We start from the raw sequence: 15,301 nt of genomic DNA on the forward strand, positions 1-15,301 counted from the left end.
AGAAACATTCGAGAAGCTTGACACCATCCAAAACAAAACAGCCTGCATGATTGGCACGCCATTGCCAACCTAATACATTCACTTCCTCCACCGCTGACGCACATTTGCACAGTGTAGTGTGTTCTATATAGAAGATGAGCACTGCAGCAGTTCACCAAAACTTCTTTTACAGAAACTGACAAAAGCCTGCAATCTTCGCCACTGAGAAAGACAATGGTAACAGGTGAATAGAAGCACCACCTGCAAATTCCCCTCCAATGCCACACATTATTCTGACTTAAAATATTTCATTGTTCCTTTGCTGTCAAGTATTCAAGATCCTAGAACTCCCTCCCTAAAGCATTGTGGGTGTATCTGCCTCATATGGACTGCAACAGTTCAAGAAGGCTGCTAAAGGATGAGTAGCAATGGGCAATCATCTTTGGCCCAGCTTACATTTCATGAACGAATAAATAAATATATATCACATTAAATGATGAGCTGTATGATTGGAAAATTACTCCTTTTGGTGATATTTCTCTTTATCTGGCTTAATAATAAAGTAAATTATATTTTGAGCTCACCAGTGCCAAAATGTACTGCAAACATTCATTCAGTCAAACATCCTAGACAGCCCAACACAGCTTGCAACCCGGTAATGAAAATCCAATGGCATTCCCATTGAATTGTAATTACCATCGAGCCAACACCTTAAATGGGCAATCTGTGTATTAACCATGCCACAGAGCAAACAAAAGCACTGTTGGAGGTGTCCTCGTGCCTACTACTGTCTTTTAGAATGTTTTTATCTGCCTGATTTCTAAGTAAGCAATGGGTAGATACAGAAATTGAGACGCAAACGCATTCCACTGTCCAGCAACTAATTGAAATGCATCATACAATGATTAATAATCTGTTGAAAAAGAGATTCAAAGTATAAACCAACACACAAGTTAACTTAGTTTCCACGCAATGAATAATTGAACAAAAAGCAAATTGATAAGATTTTGTATTTTGTATGATACAGAAAATGAATAAAGACATTTCTCTGAAAAAAAATTTCAATATACTTGAATGGATCTGAACAATAAGAGAGCTAATTTCCTGCAAGGCAAAAACTGCTTATGGCGTAGATATGCTTGCAAATGCTGATTTACTGTATTATTTTGGAATGTAGTTGTGATTCTCATTTCTGGATCACTCTCACTATTTTATCTTCATCCCACAGACAGCAGTTTTTTTACATGAGAGCAGATTATCTCCTGCATAATTACAATGTGGAGGTGCCGCTGCTGGATTGGAGTGGACAAGGTCAGAAATCACACATTACCAGGTTATAGTCCAACAGGTTTATTTGAAATCACAAGCTTTTGGAGTGCTACTCATTTGTCAAGTGAAGCAAAGAGAAGCATATAGGCACAGAATTTATAGGCAGAGAGATCAAAAGATCATACAAATGGTGTCAATGGAGTGTCGACGGGCTGAATAGGAAGTCTCTGCAAATGATCAAAAGTGTCAGCTTGTAATTTCAAATAAAGCTGTTAGACTATAACCTAGTGTCGTGTGACTTCTGGCTATGTAATTATATATTTTAATTAATGATGTTCAAAAACTGCCACAAGAAAAATGAAAGAAGTGCATTTGAATGCAAGTTTTTTAATAGAAAATCTGCACTCAATTTTCTGTGGCATTGCACAAGGTGCGTCAAGCCCGAATGTTGTCTTCAGCTGTTGAAAGGGAGGAATTAGATGGACTACAGCACACAGTTGAAATTTATTCCAGTTTGAAGTCAAACATTTTAGATCATAGAATCATATAATCCTGACAGTGTGGAAACAGGCCCTTTGGCCCAATAAGTCCACATCGACCGTCAGAGCATCTCACCTAGACCCCCTAATATACACATCCCTGTACACTACAGGCAATTTAGTATGGCTAATCTACCTAGCCTGCATATCTTTGGACTGTGGGAGGAAACTCGAGCACCCAGAGGAAACCCACGTAGACACAGGGAGAACGTGCAAACTCTGCACATACAGTTGCCCCAGGTTGGAATCAAACCCAGGTCCCCAGTACTGTGAGGCAGCAGTGGTAACCACTGAGCCACTGTGCCACCCAAAATCGTTTACTTAGACCAATGAGCCACCCCCTATAATGCTTATATTTCCAATTGCAAATAGCCTATGCCTGTTATGTCATCTTGCTGAATAAGGTGAAATAAAATAGGCTCACTAATGTCCTTCAGAGATGGAAACTGCCATCCTTACTCAAGTCTGGCCTACATATGATTCTAGACCCACAGCAATGTGGCTGACTCTTAACTGCCCTTGGTGCAATTAGGCATGGGCAATATGTGCTAGTCTAGCCAGTGACGCCCTCATGCCATGAATGCATTTAAAAAAAGAAGCAAAGGAGATAGGAGCAGGAGGAGACCAATCAGCCTGTTGATCCTTCTCTGCCATTCAGCATGATCATGGCTAACCTTCTAGCTCAATGCCATTTTCCCACACTGTTCCCGTATTTTGTCTTTAATATGTGCAAATATTTCGACATATGTCTTGAACGTACTCTGAGCCTTCAAATTCCTCTGGAGTTGAGAAGTCCAAAGTGAAGAAATTACTTATCATCTTAGTCTTAAACAGACTATCCCTTTTTTCTGAGATTATGCCCCCACTTCTAGAGTCCCCAGCTCCATGAAACATACTTCTTGCATCTACCTTGTAAAGCCCTGTAAAAATATTGTATGTTACAATGACAAATAATATCACCTCTCAGTCTTCTAAACTGTAAGGAATAAAGGCTCAGTCTCCTCATAGGAAAATCCTGCCATCCTAAGAATCAGTTTAGTGCAATCTGTCCATGGTAAGCATAACACTCTTAAGGCTGCAAGACCAAAATTGTACTCTTTAAGTGTGTTCTCATGAAGGCTGTGCACAACTTCAGCTAGACACCTTTACTCCTCTGATGCTGCCTCTATAGGAGGTCTTTAATAGGTCTTCATCTTTACTAAATGAAAAGATTAATTAGGCAGTTTCCATGATAATTGGACCAGTTGACAGGAATTGATGCAGATGTCAGATTTTTAATACATTGACAGAAAGAAACCCTGTTTAAATTGTATATCCTTGATGTTACTTAAACTCTGCACATTGCAGGTTACTTAATCAAATTTCAATACTTTGAACATTCAAAAACAATTACAAATTGTCTTGTTATACTGTCAATTACTTAAATATTCTTACGTCTAAATTTGATGATCCAAGTAATGCAATGGGATTAATGATTTGAATGCAACTCATGTAATTTAACCTTCTTTAACAATTTTTCTAATTATTCACACCATAGAATATAACAGTGCAGGCTTCTGCAAGTCTTTGCTAATAGATATATGAATGCACCTAATAGATGTGGTAGAATTTTCAGGTTGTGTGTGATAAATATTTCAGAGCATATGAAGAGAATGTAATGTAACTGGAAAAATACATGGGCTCTTGTGGAGCAGTGATAGTGTTCATTTGTCTGAGCCAGAAGGCCCCAGTCAAATCCCATATGCTCCAGGGGTATATCCTAACACAGTGATAAAATACGATAATACAAGCTATTACATATAAAAACATTTATCACTGGAGGGGTGACCCAGTCAATCAGCAAGTCAGAATGAAGACTACACACAGAGAGCGGACTACAATTCCCATAGGACTTTGCGCGGAGGTGCATTCTGGGGCGAGGTGTGGAACTCTCGCGAGATCTCTCTGAACTCCCTGTTCTTTAGGCCGGGAGGCCCCGTAGACAACCTCTTTTTCTAAGATGGCTCCGAAGGTGAAGAAGGAAGGTGAGAGGCTCCGGGCCTGGTGCTGGAGTTGTTGTTTCAAACACCGACAAACAGGCTGTTGGCAGTCTCTCCGGCAAGAAGGAGACTCGGCTCTTCCTCATAGGAAGCTAATTGCTCCGTATCAATTCTAAATCGCCGAGATACTCACCTTCGGTCGGATCGGCCGCCCGCCAACGTGGTGGCTGCAGGGCCTGAGGCCTGGGGTTTCAGGCTGGCGAGGGGGTGTTTGACAGCACCGAGTCTGGGTGCTGGCGGTTTAACCTGCACCAGGAGTGAAAAATGTCATGGGGATCCCGGCCTGGACTGTTCCAGGGCTCGGTCCCTCATGTGGAAATGGATCCAGCAGTTCAAAAGCTCTGATAGCAATATGGTTTTGATTTGGCTTGGATTGGCCGATGCTGGTGTTTCTATGCCAAGTGCTATTCCTGTGCCGTTTAGAAGCCTCTAGTTGGTGAACTGTAAATGTATTAATCGTTAAAATCGGGTCTACGAGTGTCCGGAGTACATTAGTGCATTGCAGCACTATCATATGTGTTTTAATAGCCAATTGAAAGCAAATTTCTGCTCATTTTGAAGTTAGCGTGTTTTATAAAATGTATAAAGGTTAATGGGATCTGCAGGAGGACATCTCGCCCATCCCCAAGATTCATTCACCAAGATCATACTTGATCTTCTGCCTCAAAAGACTTTCCCACCAAATGTCTCATTTGGGTCTGCCTAGCTCAGTTGGCTCAACTGCTGTTTTGCGATGTAGAGTACTGTTAATATTCACGGTTCAAATCCAGCAGTACCTGAGGTTATCCTGAAGGACTTCTTTTCAACCTCTTCCCTCACGGCCCATCTATTCGTTAATCCAAGATAATAAAGTGTGGAGCTGGATGAACACAGCAGGCCAAGCAGCATCTTAGGAGCACAAAAGCTGATGTTTCGGCCCTAGACCCTTCATGCTCCAATGGAGGGTCTAGGCCTGAAACGTCAGCTTTTGTGCTCCTGAGATGCTGCTTGGCCTGCTGTGTTCATCTAGCTCCACACTTCGTTATCTTGGATTCTCCAGCATCTACAGATCCCATTATCACTATTCTTTAATCCAGCTGGATTGTTTAGCTCAGTTGGATAGAAAGCAGGGTCATGCAAACAGTGTGGATTTAATCACCACACTGGAAGAGATTACCATGAAGGATTCTCCTTCTCAACCTTTTTCTTTACCTGAGGTATGGGGACCCTTGGGTTAAACCAGTTGTGTGTATCTTTTCTCTCTCTAGTGAGAGCAGCCCTATGGACCGAAAGGACGATGGCAACTTTGTTTCTCTTACCTGTGGCCTAACAACTCTACTCGTTATAAATCCAGTGATTTGTCTTGAAAACACAAAAGATTCTGTTCCCTCTGCATGAAAATACCCTCCTAACCTCTGCCTTAAATGGTATTCTCTTTATCCTGAGAAACAGTCCCCTCCCTAACTGCCCTGTTGAGCCCTGTAATAATAATCTAAAATTGCTAAGATTTTAAAAATCAAGCTGTGTATAACAGTTATTAAAAATGATGTTTAATGTTCTTGCTGGAAATAAGATGGGGCAGGTATAATAAAAGACTCTTTATCATCTTTAGCTGTCCCTGCCAAAACGGAGGCTAAATCCAAGGCCTTGAAAGCAAAGAAGGCCATTTTGAAGGGAGTTCATAGTCACAGGCAGAAGAAAATTAGGACAACACCTACCTTCAGGAGACCAAAGACACTCAGACTGAGAAGGCAACCCAAGTATCCCAGAAAGAGTGCACCCAGGAGGAACAAGTATGTCTTCAAACCATTCATTTTTTTTTCAATCAGCTTTACTTCGCTTAATTGCCATGAGGGCTTGTATTTGAAATTCTCATCTTTTCTAGAAAGGAGAGTAAACTTGGCATTTCTTTTCCTGGAGAAAAGCAAAGCACTACTGATGCTGAAAGTGTCAGGTTAACATTTCAGATTAATGACCTTGCACCAGAACTGGTAAAAAGAGAAATATTGATTTCAAGGAAGGCTAAGATACTTTATGCCAAAGTATGAGACCCTCAGCAGCCATATGTTGAGTTGAATTGACTCTTCACTGTGTGTTGGTCTGTGGCTTTTCCATTGCTGGCAGTGGAGGTTTTCACTGGTCCGCAACCTGTAGATACTGATCAATTTTGTTAGTCCAGTTAGTGTTCCCTAATCCAGTATAGATGCTGGGTTGAGAGTTCTTTGTGTGTACTAAATATTCAAAGCAGTAGAGTCATAGGGTAATACAGCATGGAAACAGGCCCTTCGGCCCAAACTGGTCCATGGTGCCTACTTAGTTCCAATTGCGTGCATTTGGTCCATAATCCCTGTTAAACCCTTCCCATCCATGTAGCTATCCAAATGTTTTTTAAATGTTAATATTGTACCTGCCTGAACCACTTTCTCTGGCAGCATCCACCACCACTCTCTGCATGAAGAAGTTGCCCCTCAGGTCCTCCCTAAACTTACTACTATTCGTAACATTCTTGGAAATTTTCACACACTTTCCAGTTTAACTATGTCTTTCCCAAATCAGGATGACCAGATCGGACACAATACTCCAAGTGTAGTCTCACCGACAACTTATGCAACTGTAACGTAACGTCCCAACTTCTATACTCGGTACCTCGACCAGCGAAGACCAGCATGCTAAATGCCTTCTTCACACCCTGTCCACCTTTGACACTGCAGTCGCTGAATAATGTACTCGTCCTCCTCAGTCCCTGTGTTCCACAACACTCCTCAAAAACTTGCCATTTACCATGTAAGACCTACCTTGGTTTGATTTTCCAAAATGCTACACGTCACACTTATCTGTATTGAATTGCATTTGCTAATCCTCAACCTACTTCCCCATCTGATCAAGACTCCTCTATAATTTTTGATAACCTTCCTCACTATCAGCAATACCTCCTAATGTTTTATCACCTGGAGACTTGCTAATCATGCCTGGTACGTTCACATCCAGATCATTTATGTAAATAACAAACAACAATGCCTCAGCACCGACCCCTGTGGCACTCCACTAGTCACAGATCACCAATCCGAGAAACAACCTTCTACCCTTGAGCCACTTTTGAATCCATTTAGCTAGCACTCCCTGAGTCCCATGCAACCTAACCTGACTAGTTTTTACATGTGGGACCTTGTCAAAGGCCTTGCTAAAGTCCATATAGATAACATCCACTGCCCTGTTCTCATCTATCCTCTTGGCTATCTCTTCAAAAAAACTTTAAAAGATTTGTCAGGCATCACTTCCCACGCATGAATCCATGCTGATTACCCCTAACAAGACCTTAACTATTCAATGTTGGTTGATCCTGTCCCTTAGTGGCAGAAGGGTTATTGGAGAGGATACTGATGTCAGACTTGCTAGCCTGTAGATCACTGGCTTGCCTTTGCTATCTTAAAACAATGGAGCAATATTAGCCACCCTCCAGTCTTCCAGAACTACTTCAGTGGCTAAAGATGAAGCAAAAATCTCTGCAAGGGCCTCTGAATTTCTTCCTTAGCTTCCCACAATGTCAGAGGATGGACTTGATCAGGCCCAGGGTCTTATCCACCTGAATGCAAACATCTCCTCTGGTAAAATGTATGCAGTCCAAAATATCCCTGCTTGTTTCCCTTATTTCCAGTAGAATACAGTTAAACTCAGTTCGTCCATTGATTCACTAGGGAGTGGACTGGTCTTGCACTTTAAGCTTTGGAATAGGAAGGTGTTGGTGGTTTTAACCTTCTCTTTTCCACATTTAAACACCTTGCTTTATACCTTCCCATTTCTACTTGTACATTAGATGTAAATGTTTTTTGACTGTTAGGGAAGACAATAGCTTGAGCAAAAAGAGAAACAAAAAAATGGGTTTCTGTTTATACATAAGAATTTTCAGGAACATAGCGGTGCAGATGATGTCTTTTAGCGATCAAAGCATGAGAATTTATGATTATCACAATTTTTGTACTGATGCACCTTTACTCTGCAGATACAGGCAGTACAGTTTTTTTGTGTTGATAATTTGTAGTACTTTTTGAAATGTTGAGTTCCTGTTTTCCAGCAGAGCTTTTACCTATTTTTCATGAGCCAGATTTCACTATTCAAATTCTTTTCGCATACTGTCCTCAGATTGGACCATTATGCTATCATTAAGTTCCCTCTGACTACTGAGTCTGCAATGAAGAAAATTGAGGACAACAATACTTTGGTTTTCATTGTTGACATCAAGGCCAACAAACATCAGATCAAACAGGCTGTCAAGAAATTGTATGATATTGATGTAGCTAAAGTCAACACACTTATCAGGTGAGCAAAAGAATATCAAATGTGAATGCTGAATGTTTAAGCACTGATCTTTGTTGTAAAAAGTGAAATGTATCAGAATATATCTCAAATTTGAAGACCTGTGTATTGAATTTGGAAGTTGGCTTTAGATTGGATTCCTGAATTGTGTAAGTTGGTGAATGCTTGTCTGACTGTTTGTTTGTTTGTTTGTTTTTGCAGCATTTACACGAGGATTTCAGTAAAATTGGCTGGTGACTTTATTTTCAACTGCACTATTTGGAGAATAGCTTAGGCTGTAATGTTTAGCATTCATCAGCTTGGGGTCAATGCAATAGTTAGTGTCCCAAAAAAATGTTTTATTGCATTAAGTATCCTCCTAGTTTGCAGTAAAATACCTGGTTGTGGATTGTTCTGTTGGTTAGAGAAGTCACTGACCACCAGGACTGATATTACAAGTTCTCTGAAGTAGTTTAAGTGGACCTTTTGACTGTTAGGAAGTTTATACAACCATTTTGCAGACTCCAACCCAAAAAGTAAGATTGGAGAACATGCCTAAAGGTATGTGTGAGGTTCAAAAAGTCGTGTTTTGTGTTATATGCATATTTGATCAGATTTAATCTCAATCTTGCTACTTACAGATGTATATCCCAATATTACCATACTGTGGAGGCTACGTATAAATTGTGTAAAGTTTTTCTTGGTGCTAAATTTGATGGATAGTTCACTCTTTAAACATTGTAAAAACTGACGACTTGTACTGTACAAATGACAGCAAACTCTAGGAGGCATACCACCTAGTTTAAACTCTATATGGTCTCATAGATAGCAAAAGTTCATTTTGTAACTAGTGGTAAAGCTTATGGCATCTATGGCTTATGATGAAGATTGCTTCTATTGATCTCTGGTATGGATTTCCCCTTTGCATGATTTTGAATATGCCTTCAAGTTGATGAGATCACTAGATGTCCAATAGGTTATCAAGCTTGTTTCAGCTAATTTCAGTAAAATATTCTCAGCCATCAAAATAGGAAGTAAAATGCACCGAATCTACTTACTGTAGATGTTCATGTAGAATAGCAATTGGGGCATAATCATGTCGACATGTAATTTTTAATTATAAAAACCCCATTGGTTAATATAACAAGATATCTCAATATGTGGAGTAGATTTTTCTAAATATGCCAGAAATTGATAATCTAATAACGGTATCACCAAAGGGGAAATTATTCAGTCTTGTCTTTTCTAAAAGATTGTCCTCTGTGGAGATTACATTTTAGTTATGGTGGCTGAGTTGTAAATATAGACCTGAACATGGGAGAACTCTGCTCTCACCCGAAGAATGAGTTGCTGTTGCAGCTTGCTATTGGATTTGGGATATTGCAGTCTTTGAACAGGAGTTTGAAACTCTTAACTGGTAGTATGTGGTCTGCAGAACTTTAACCTAGGGCTCAGAATTAAAGACACAGGATGATTCTTGCTGATATTTGAACAGTGATACAGAGCCTAGGATTGGTGATCTGAAATAGACTGAAGAACTTGAGTCTTTATGCAGACCTGACTTGTGATTCGTTAGAACCATAAAATTGTATAAAACTCATTGTGTACAATGATGGAAACTGTTTCACCTGATCAATGTGAAGAATTTGATTCAAAGGAACCACTGATGCACAATGATAAACTTTGGGTATGCTTTGGTCCCCTTTGGTTTTTTTGTCTCTGGTTTCTAACAATTGGTCTCTTCTCAGGCCTGATGGTGAAAAGAAAGCATATGTACGACTGGCCCCAGACTATGATGCATTGGATGTTGCTAATAAGGTAATGGTTTGAATGTTTACAGAGTTTGTTGTGCTCTCTCTCACTTGTGTACCTGAAGATAGCAAGCTGCAACAGCAACTCATTCTACACTGCCTTTTAAATACTTTATAGCATAGCCTCCACACTTTGGGTAAAATAATTTACAGGCATTCAGCCTCCCAGAGAAGAAACACTCTTGCCTCTGATTTAAGTTCTCAGTTCACAAATTTGCCATAGTTAAATCATTAATTAAAAATCCACTGATACTTTTTCTTCAATTTAGTGTATTAAATGCCCAAAAAAAGTCTTGTAAAACATTTGTGCTTTATGTGCCATTTCTGCTATATATCCTATCCCTGCAGTACAAATAGAGGCCATTTGGTCTGTCAAGTTGGCATAGATCCTCTGAAGAGCATCGTGCCAAGACCCAGCATATCCATCCTATCCTGTAACCCCACATTAACATGGCTAATCCACATAGCCGGTGTAACCCTGGACATAATGGGGCATTTAAAGTTTGAGAAGTTTTTGTAGCTCAGGTTGTGGATGAGGTTTAGACTTGCTCGCTGAGCCGGTGTGGTTGATTGTAGACATTTTGTCACCTTGCTAGGTAAAATCATCAGTGTGTCTCCAGTGAAGCGTTGGTGTTCTGTCCTGCTTGTTATTTATATGTTTCTGTTTGCCCTTGTAAAACAGAACCAGACGTGATATCAACCACCCCAGCAAACCGAGACATATAAATAACAAGCGGACAGAACACCAATACTTCACCAGAGGTGCACTGATTATGTTACCTAGCAGGGTGATGAAATGTCTGCAGTCAATCACACCAGCTTGGCGAGCAACTCTACTGCCTCATTATAGGGCAATTTAGCATGGACGTTCTGCCTAACCTGCACATCTTTGAACTAGCATTAAAAGAGCAGCCATGAGTTTCTTCCTAGTTCTTCAGAAATACAACTTGCCCCACTGCCTCCAGTGTCCTCTGTCAATCCTTGTCTCTGGGTTTTCAGATTCAATTATCAACAAACCACACTTGAGTGAATCTATTCCATAATTCTTTCAAAATTCTATTCCTTTTTGAATAAAGTTTATGCCTCCTCCTTTCCTACAGAGAAACTTGAATTATAGAATGTGGAAGGTGGTCATTCAGCCCATCAAATCTGTGCCTACCCCCTCCCTTAACCCTGTATTTACTGTGGTCAATCCACCTAACCTGCACATCTTTGGTCCGTGGGAGGAAATTGGAGTGCGCAGACACAGAACGTGTAAACTTTGTTCGTGTCTGCTGGCAGCACCTTCTGTTCTGATGGATTCTGCAGAGTGCCACCTGACGTCTCAATGGGTTTCTGTTTGTATGCTTCTATGATGGTTTATAATCACATAACACTTTTTTTACTGAGGTGATGCCATTGTCACGTCTTGTTTACTTAAAACTAACGGGTGTTTATAATGTTCATGTCAAAAAGTTCTCGAGTGATTTTGCTGCTTGTACAAAAGTGCAGTGCTTTGAAATAGCACCTGATGATACATGCGAGAGATTTGGTTTATACCCTTGCCCAGTACTGGAATAGTACTGTTTGTTTTGGAATGGCTATTGTAAAATGCATTTATGCTGCATAATCCAACCTGGATAAACATCTGCTCACTAATCAGTTTTTTTTGTTTTTGTTTTTCAGATTGGTATCATCTAAACTGGCTTCACGAAGAACTGTAAAATATTTCAATTAAAAATTTTTAAAAGTTCTTTTGGTAGTTTACAGTTGAGTTTTTCCTTTTGGTTACTTGGAAAAATCTTATTAAATGCTCAGTGTTTTTTGATCAAAGACTGTTTATTCTAACATTACCAATTTTTAAAAAATGTACGTACTGTTGCATCTGTTTTGATCCTGCATCTGGTGATTCACTGCTGCAACTTCTGTTTGCTGCCGAACCCTTCTCTTGTGCTGTTGTAGCTTCCAACTCTTTGCTCCTATTTTCCAGCCTGTCTAAGCTTCCATCTTATTCAAACTGGTGATGTATTCTGAGATAGTAGGAACTGCTGATGCTGAAGTCAGATAACAAGGTGTGGAGCTGGATGAACACAGCAGGCCAGGCAGCATCAGAGGAGCAGGAAAACTGATGTTTTGGGTCTGGACCCTTCTTCAGTGGTGTCTGTATTCTGGTGTTAATGCAGTAATTGTCAGATTATGTTTACTGTCATTTAGAACTTCCTTGTGGCTAAAGCCCTTCATTACCTCAGTTACCTAATTTCTGTAAACTTCTCAACTCGATATCACTTCCCTTTAAGTTACATCTCATGCCTTGTGTGCATTACTTTTAGTCGAACCACGTAAACGTGTTTAATATTGCAGTGGCCCATGCTCTGCCTAAGCATCTCTTCATTAACACTAATTCACTGAACCAGGCTTTCATTCATGTGTCCTAATTAGACACTGACCAAAGTAATATTCTTAAGGATAAGAAATGTGTGTTTGGCAGAATTCTGACTTTTAAGATCATAGAACACCATCTTTTGGGGGTGGGTGGACAAAACCTGATCTCTGGATGGGCTGTCATTGGCTGAGCACCTGTTTTTAAAACCTGCCAATTCTGACTTGGCTTTGACTGGCTTTCAGTGATCAGGAAATACCACAGTTCATTTGGGGAGCCTGGGAATGCTGTCCTGTGCTGGCCTGTTATCCTGATGCAGTCTCTACTGTAGGAATTGCCACCAATGGCACAAGATAGCTGGATCTTCTCACTTGGCGCTATTACTGATTATTATGACTGATATTGTGACTCCCCAATCACAGGAGGGAAAAGACCCTGTCCGTAGTCTTGGGCCACATTCCACCCTCAAGCATCCAGTGATTAGAAGCTGCATCTTCTGGCTTGCAAATTTTGGGCTACCAGACCCTGAACTCCAACCCCTGGCAAGAAGATGCTTTCCCCTCCCCAGCATTGTAGATCCAAATGTTGACGAAGGATGATCCAGCCACTTGATGCTTGAAGTGATCCTGTGAGGAACCAAGTCTGAGCAAAGTTCAAAAATCTTGGTCTTGGGGGATGGAAAAGGGACCAGTTGGAGAAATGGGTGGAGGAGAAAGGATCCAGTTAAAATGTGACAATGGAAGAGAAGGACTTAATTGAATCTTTTGACATTTTGGAATATGAAGAGTTTCTGAATCCTGCATGAATACAAAGTATTTCAAACATCAATACATATAGATGATAATTTGCTAATTTAATAACAAAGTTACTACATGGTGTTCATTTACAATTTTCCGTCAAGATATATGGGCATTGGCAAACTAATCTTAGCCAATCCCTAAATGCTGTTTGAGGTTATGATGAGTTAAAATGAGGTTGTATTGAAGGATAGGATAGTTTATATGACCTCAATTTACATTTGCAGCAGGGTCATAATCAGTCAATATGTATAACACACCTTGTACACTAACGGCATTGAATGCTGATTGATTTCCTATAAATGTATCAACCCATGGTCTTGATGTTCACTGCAGGTAAACAAAAGGACTAATTTTCTGCACATTGAAACTACTTATATTTTGCTATAGAACAAAAGTATTTTAATGATGATTGGCCTGTTAATCCAGAGACCCAGTGGAGCTTGAGGTGGGAGGAAGGACAGGTTAGGGAGGTGGGGATGAGCTGGGCTGGTTTTGGGAGGTGGTAGGGGGACTTTGAAGCTTGTGCCCTGGTTGACTCATTGTCTCCACCTGCTCCTGCCCCACCAAACTTATCTCCACCTATATGGACTCCATTTTCTCTCCCTTGGTCCAGGAACACCTTACCTACGTCCATAACACCACCCACGCGCTCCAGAACTATCAATTTTCCAGCCCCCAACACCTCATCTTTACCATGGACATCCATTCCCTATATATCTGCATTCCCCATACCAATGGCCTAAAGGTCCTCGGCTTCTTTCTGTTCAGCAGGCCCAACCACTGACACCCTTGTCCGCTTAGCCGAACTCGTCCTCCCCCCTCAACAACTTCTCTTGATTACTCCAACTTCCTACAGACAAAAAGGGTGGCGATGGGTACCTGCATAGGCTCAAGCTATGCCTGCCCCTTTGTAGGTTATGTGGAACAATCCCTCTTCCATACCTACACTGGCCCTAAGCCCCACCTCTTTCTCCATTACATTGATGACTGTATCAGGGCTGCCTCATGCTCCCATGAGGTGCTTGAACAGTTCATCCACTTCACCAACACCTTCCACCCCAACCTCAAGTTCACCTGGACTATCTCTATCAAATCCCTCACTTTCCTGGACCTCTTGTCTCCGTCAACCACCTGGAAACCAATAGCCATTTCAAGCCCTCCGACTCCCACAGCTACCTAAAATACACCTCCTTCCCACCCACCTTCTTGCAAAAATGCCATCCCCTATTCCCAATTCCTTTGCCTCCGCTGCATCTGCTCCCAGGATGAGGCATTCCACTCCCGTGTATCTCAGATGTCCTTGTTTTTCAAGGACTGCAACTTCCTGCCCTCTGGTCGAGAACACCATCGACTGTGTCTCCCACATTTTCTGCAACTCATCCCTCAAAACCCCTCCCTGCAATAAAAACCAAAACAAAATCCCCCTCATCCTCACATACCACCCCACCAACCTCCGGATCCAACACATCAGCCTCTGACACATAGAACATTACAGCACAGTACAGGCTCTTCGGCCGTCGATGTTGTGCCGATCTGACATACCGATTTCAAGCCCATCTAACCTACAGTATTCCATGTATGTCCATCTTCCGCCATCTGCAATCCGACCCCACCACCAAAGACATTTTTCCCTCCCCACCCTTATCTGCCTTCCGGAAAGCCCACTCTCTCCATGATTCCCTTGTCCGTTCCACACTCCCCTCCAGCCCCGCCACTTCCGGCACTTTTCCCTACAACTGCAGGAAGTGCTACACCTGCACCTATGCCTCCTCCCAGGCACCAAGAAGACTTTCCACATCAGGCTGATGTTCACCTGCACATCTGCTAACGTGGTATGCTGTATCTGCTTTACCTGTTGTGTCCTCCTCTACATTGGGTATCCCAAGCAGAGGCTTGGGGACCGCTTTGCAGAACACCTACGCTTGGTTTGCACTAAACAACTGCACCTCCCAGATAACAAAGTGTGAAGCTGAATGAACACAGCAGGCCAAGCAGCGTCTGAGGAGCACAAAAGCTGGCGTTTCGGGCCTAGACCCTTGCACCTCCCAGTTGCGAACCACTTCAATTCTCCCTCCCATTCCGTCGACGACATGTCCATCCTGGGCCTCCTGCAGTGCCACAACGATGCTACTCGAAGGTTGCAGGAACAGCACCTCATATTCCGTTTGGGAACCCTGCAGCCCAATAGTATCCATGTGGATTTCACAAGCTTCAAAATCTCGCCTCCCCCCAC

The 15,301-nt window shown here is 41.6% G+C and overlaps 1 protein-coding gene and 1 non-coding gene across 2 annotated transcripts; both read left to right on the top strand.

The window, feature by feature from the left end:
- Nucleotides 1-3,692: 3,692 nt before the first annotated feature.
- On the top strand, nt 3,693-11,641 carry rpl23a (ribosomal protein L23a). The gene is made up of 5 exons (XM_048557506.2): nt 3,693-3,811; nt 5,418-5,598; nt 7,946-8,122; nt 9,847-9,916; nt 11,575-11,641. Exons 1-5 carry the CDS (start codon nt 3,787-3,789, stop codon nt 11,587-11,589), a joined length of 468 nt encoding a protein of 155 aa, XP_048413463.1. The 5' UTR covers nt 3,693-3,786; the 3' UTR covers nt 11,590-11,641.
- LOC125464801 (small nucleolar RNA Z17) lies at nt 7,722-7,793 on the top strand. The gene has a single exon (XR_007250090.1). It is a non-coding gene; the product is annotated as a small nucleolar RNA Z17 (small nucleolar RNA).
- Nucleotides 11,642-15,301: the final 3,660 nt, after the last annotated feature.

The sequence above is a fragment of the Stegostoma tigrinum genome, chromosome 27, assembly GCF_030684315.1.
Source record: "Stegostoma tigrinum isolate sSteTig4 chromosome 27, sSteTig4.hap1, whole genome shotgun sequence".
Taxonomy (NCBI): Eukaryota; Metazoa; Chordata; class Chondrichthyes; order Orectolobiformes; family Stegostomatidae; genus Stegostoma; species Stegostoma tigrinum.

Coding starts and splice junctions, on each gene's coding strand:
- rpl23a (XM_048557506.2), top strand. CDS start 3,787: ATGGCTCCGAAGGTGAAGAAGGAAG. Junction 3,812..5,417: donor TCCGAAGGTGAAGAAGGAAG/GTGAGAGGCTCC, acceptor TATCATCTTTAG/CTGTCCCTGCCAAAACGGAG. Junction 8,123..9,846: donor AAAGTCAACACACTTATCAG/GTGAGCAAAAGA, acceptor GTCTCTTCTCAG/GCCTGATGGTGAAAAGAAAG.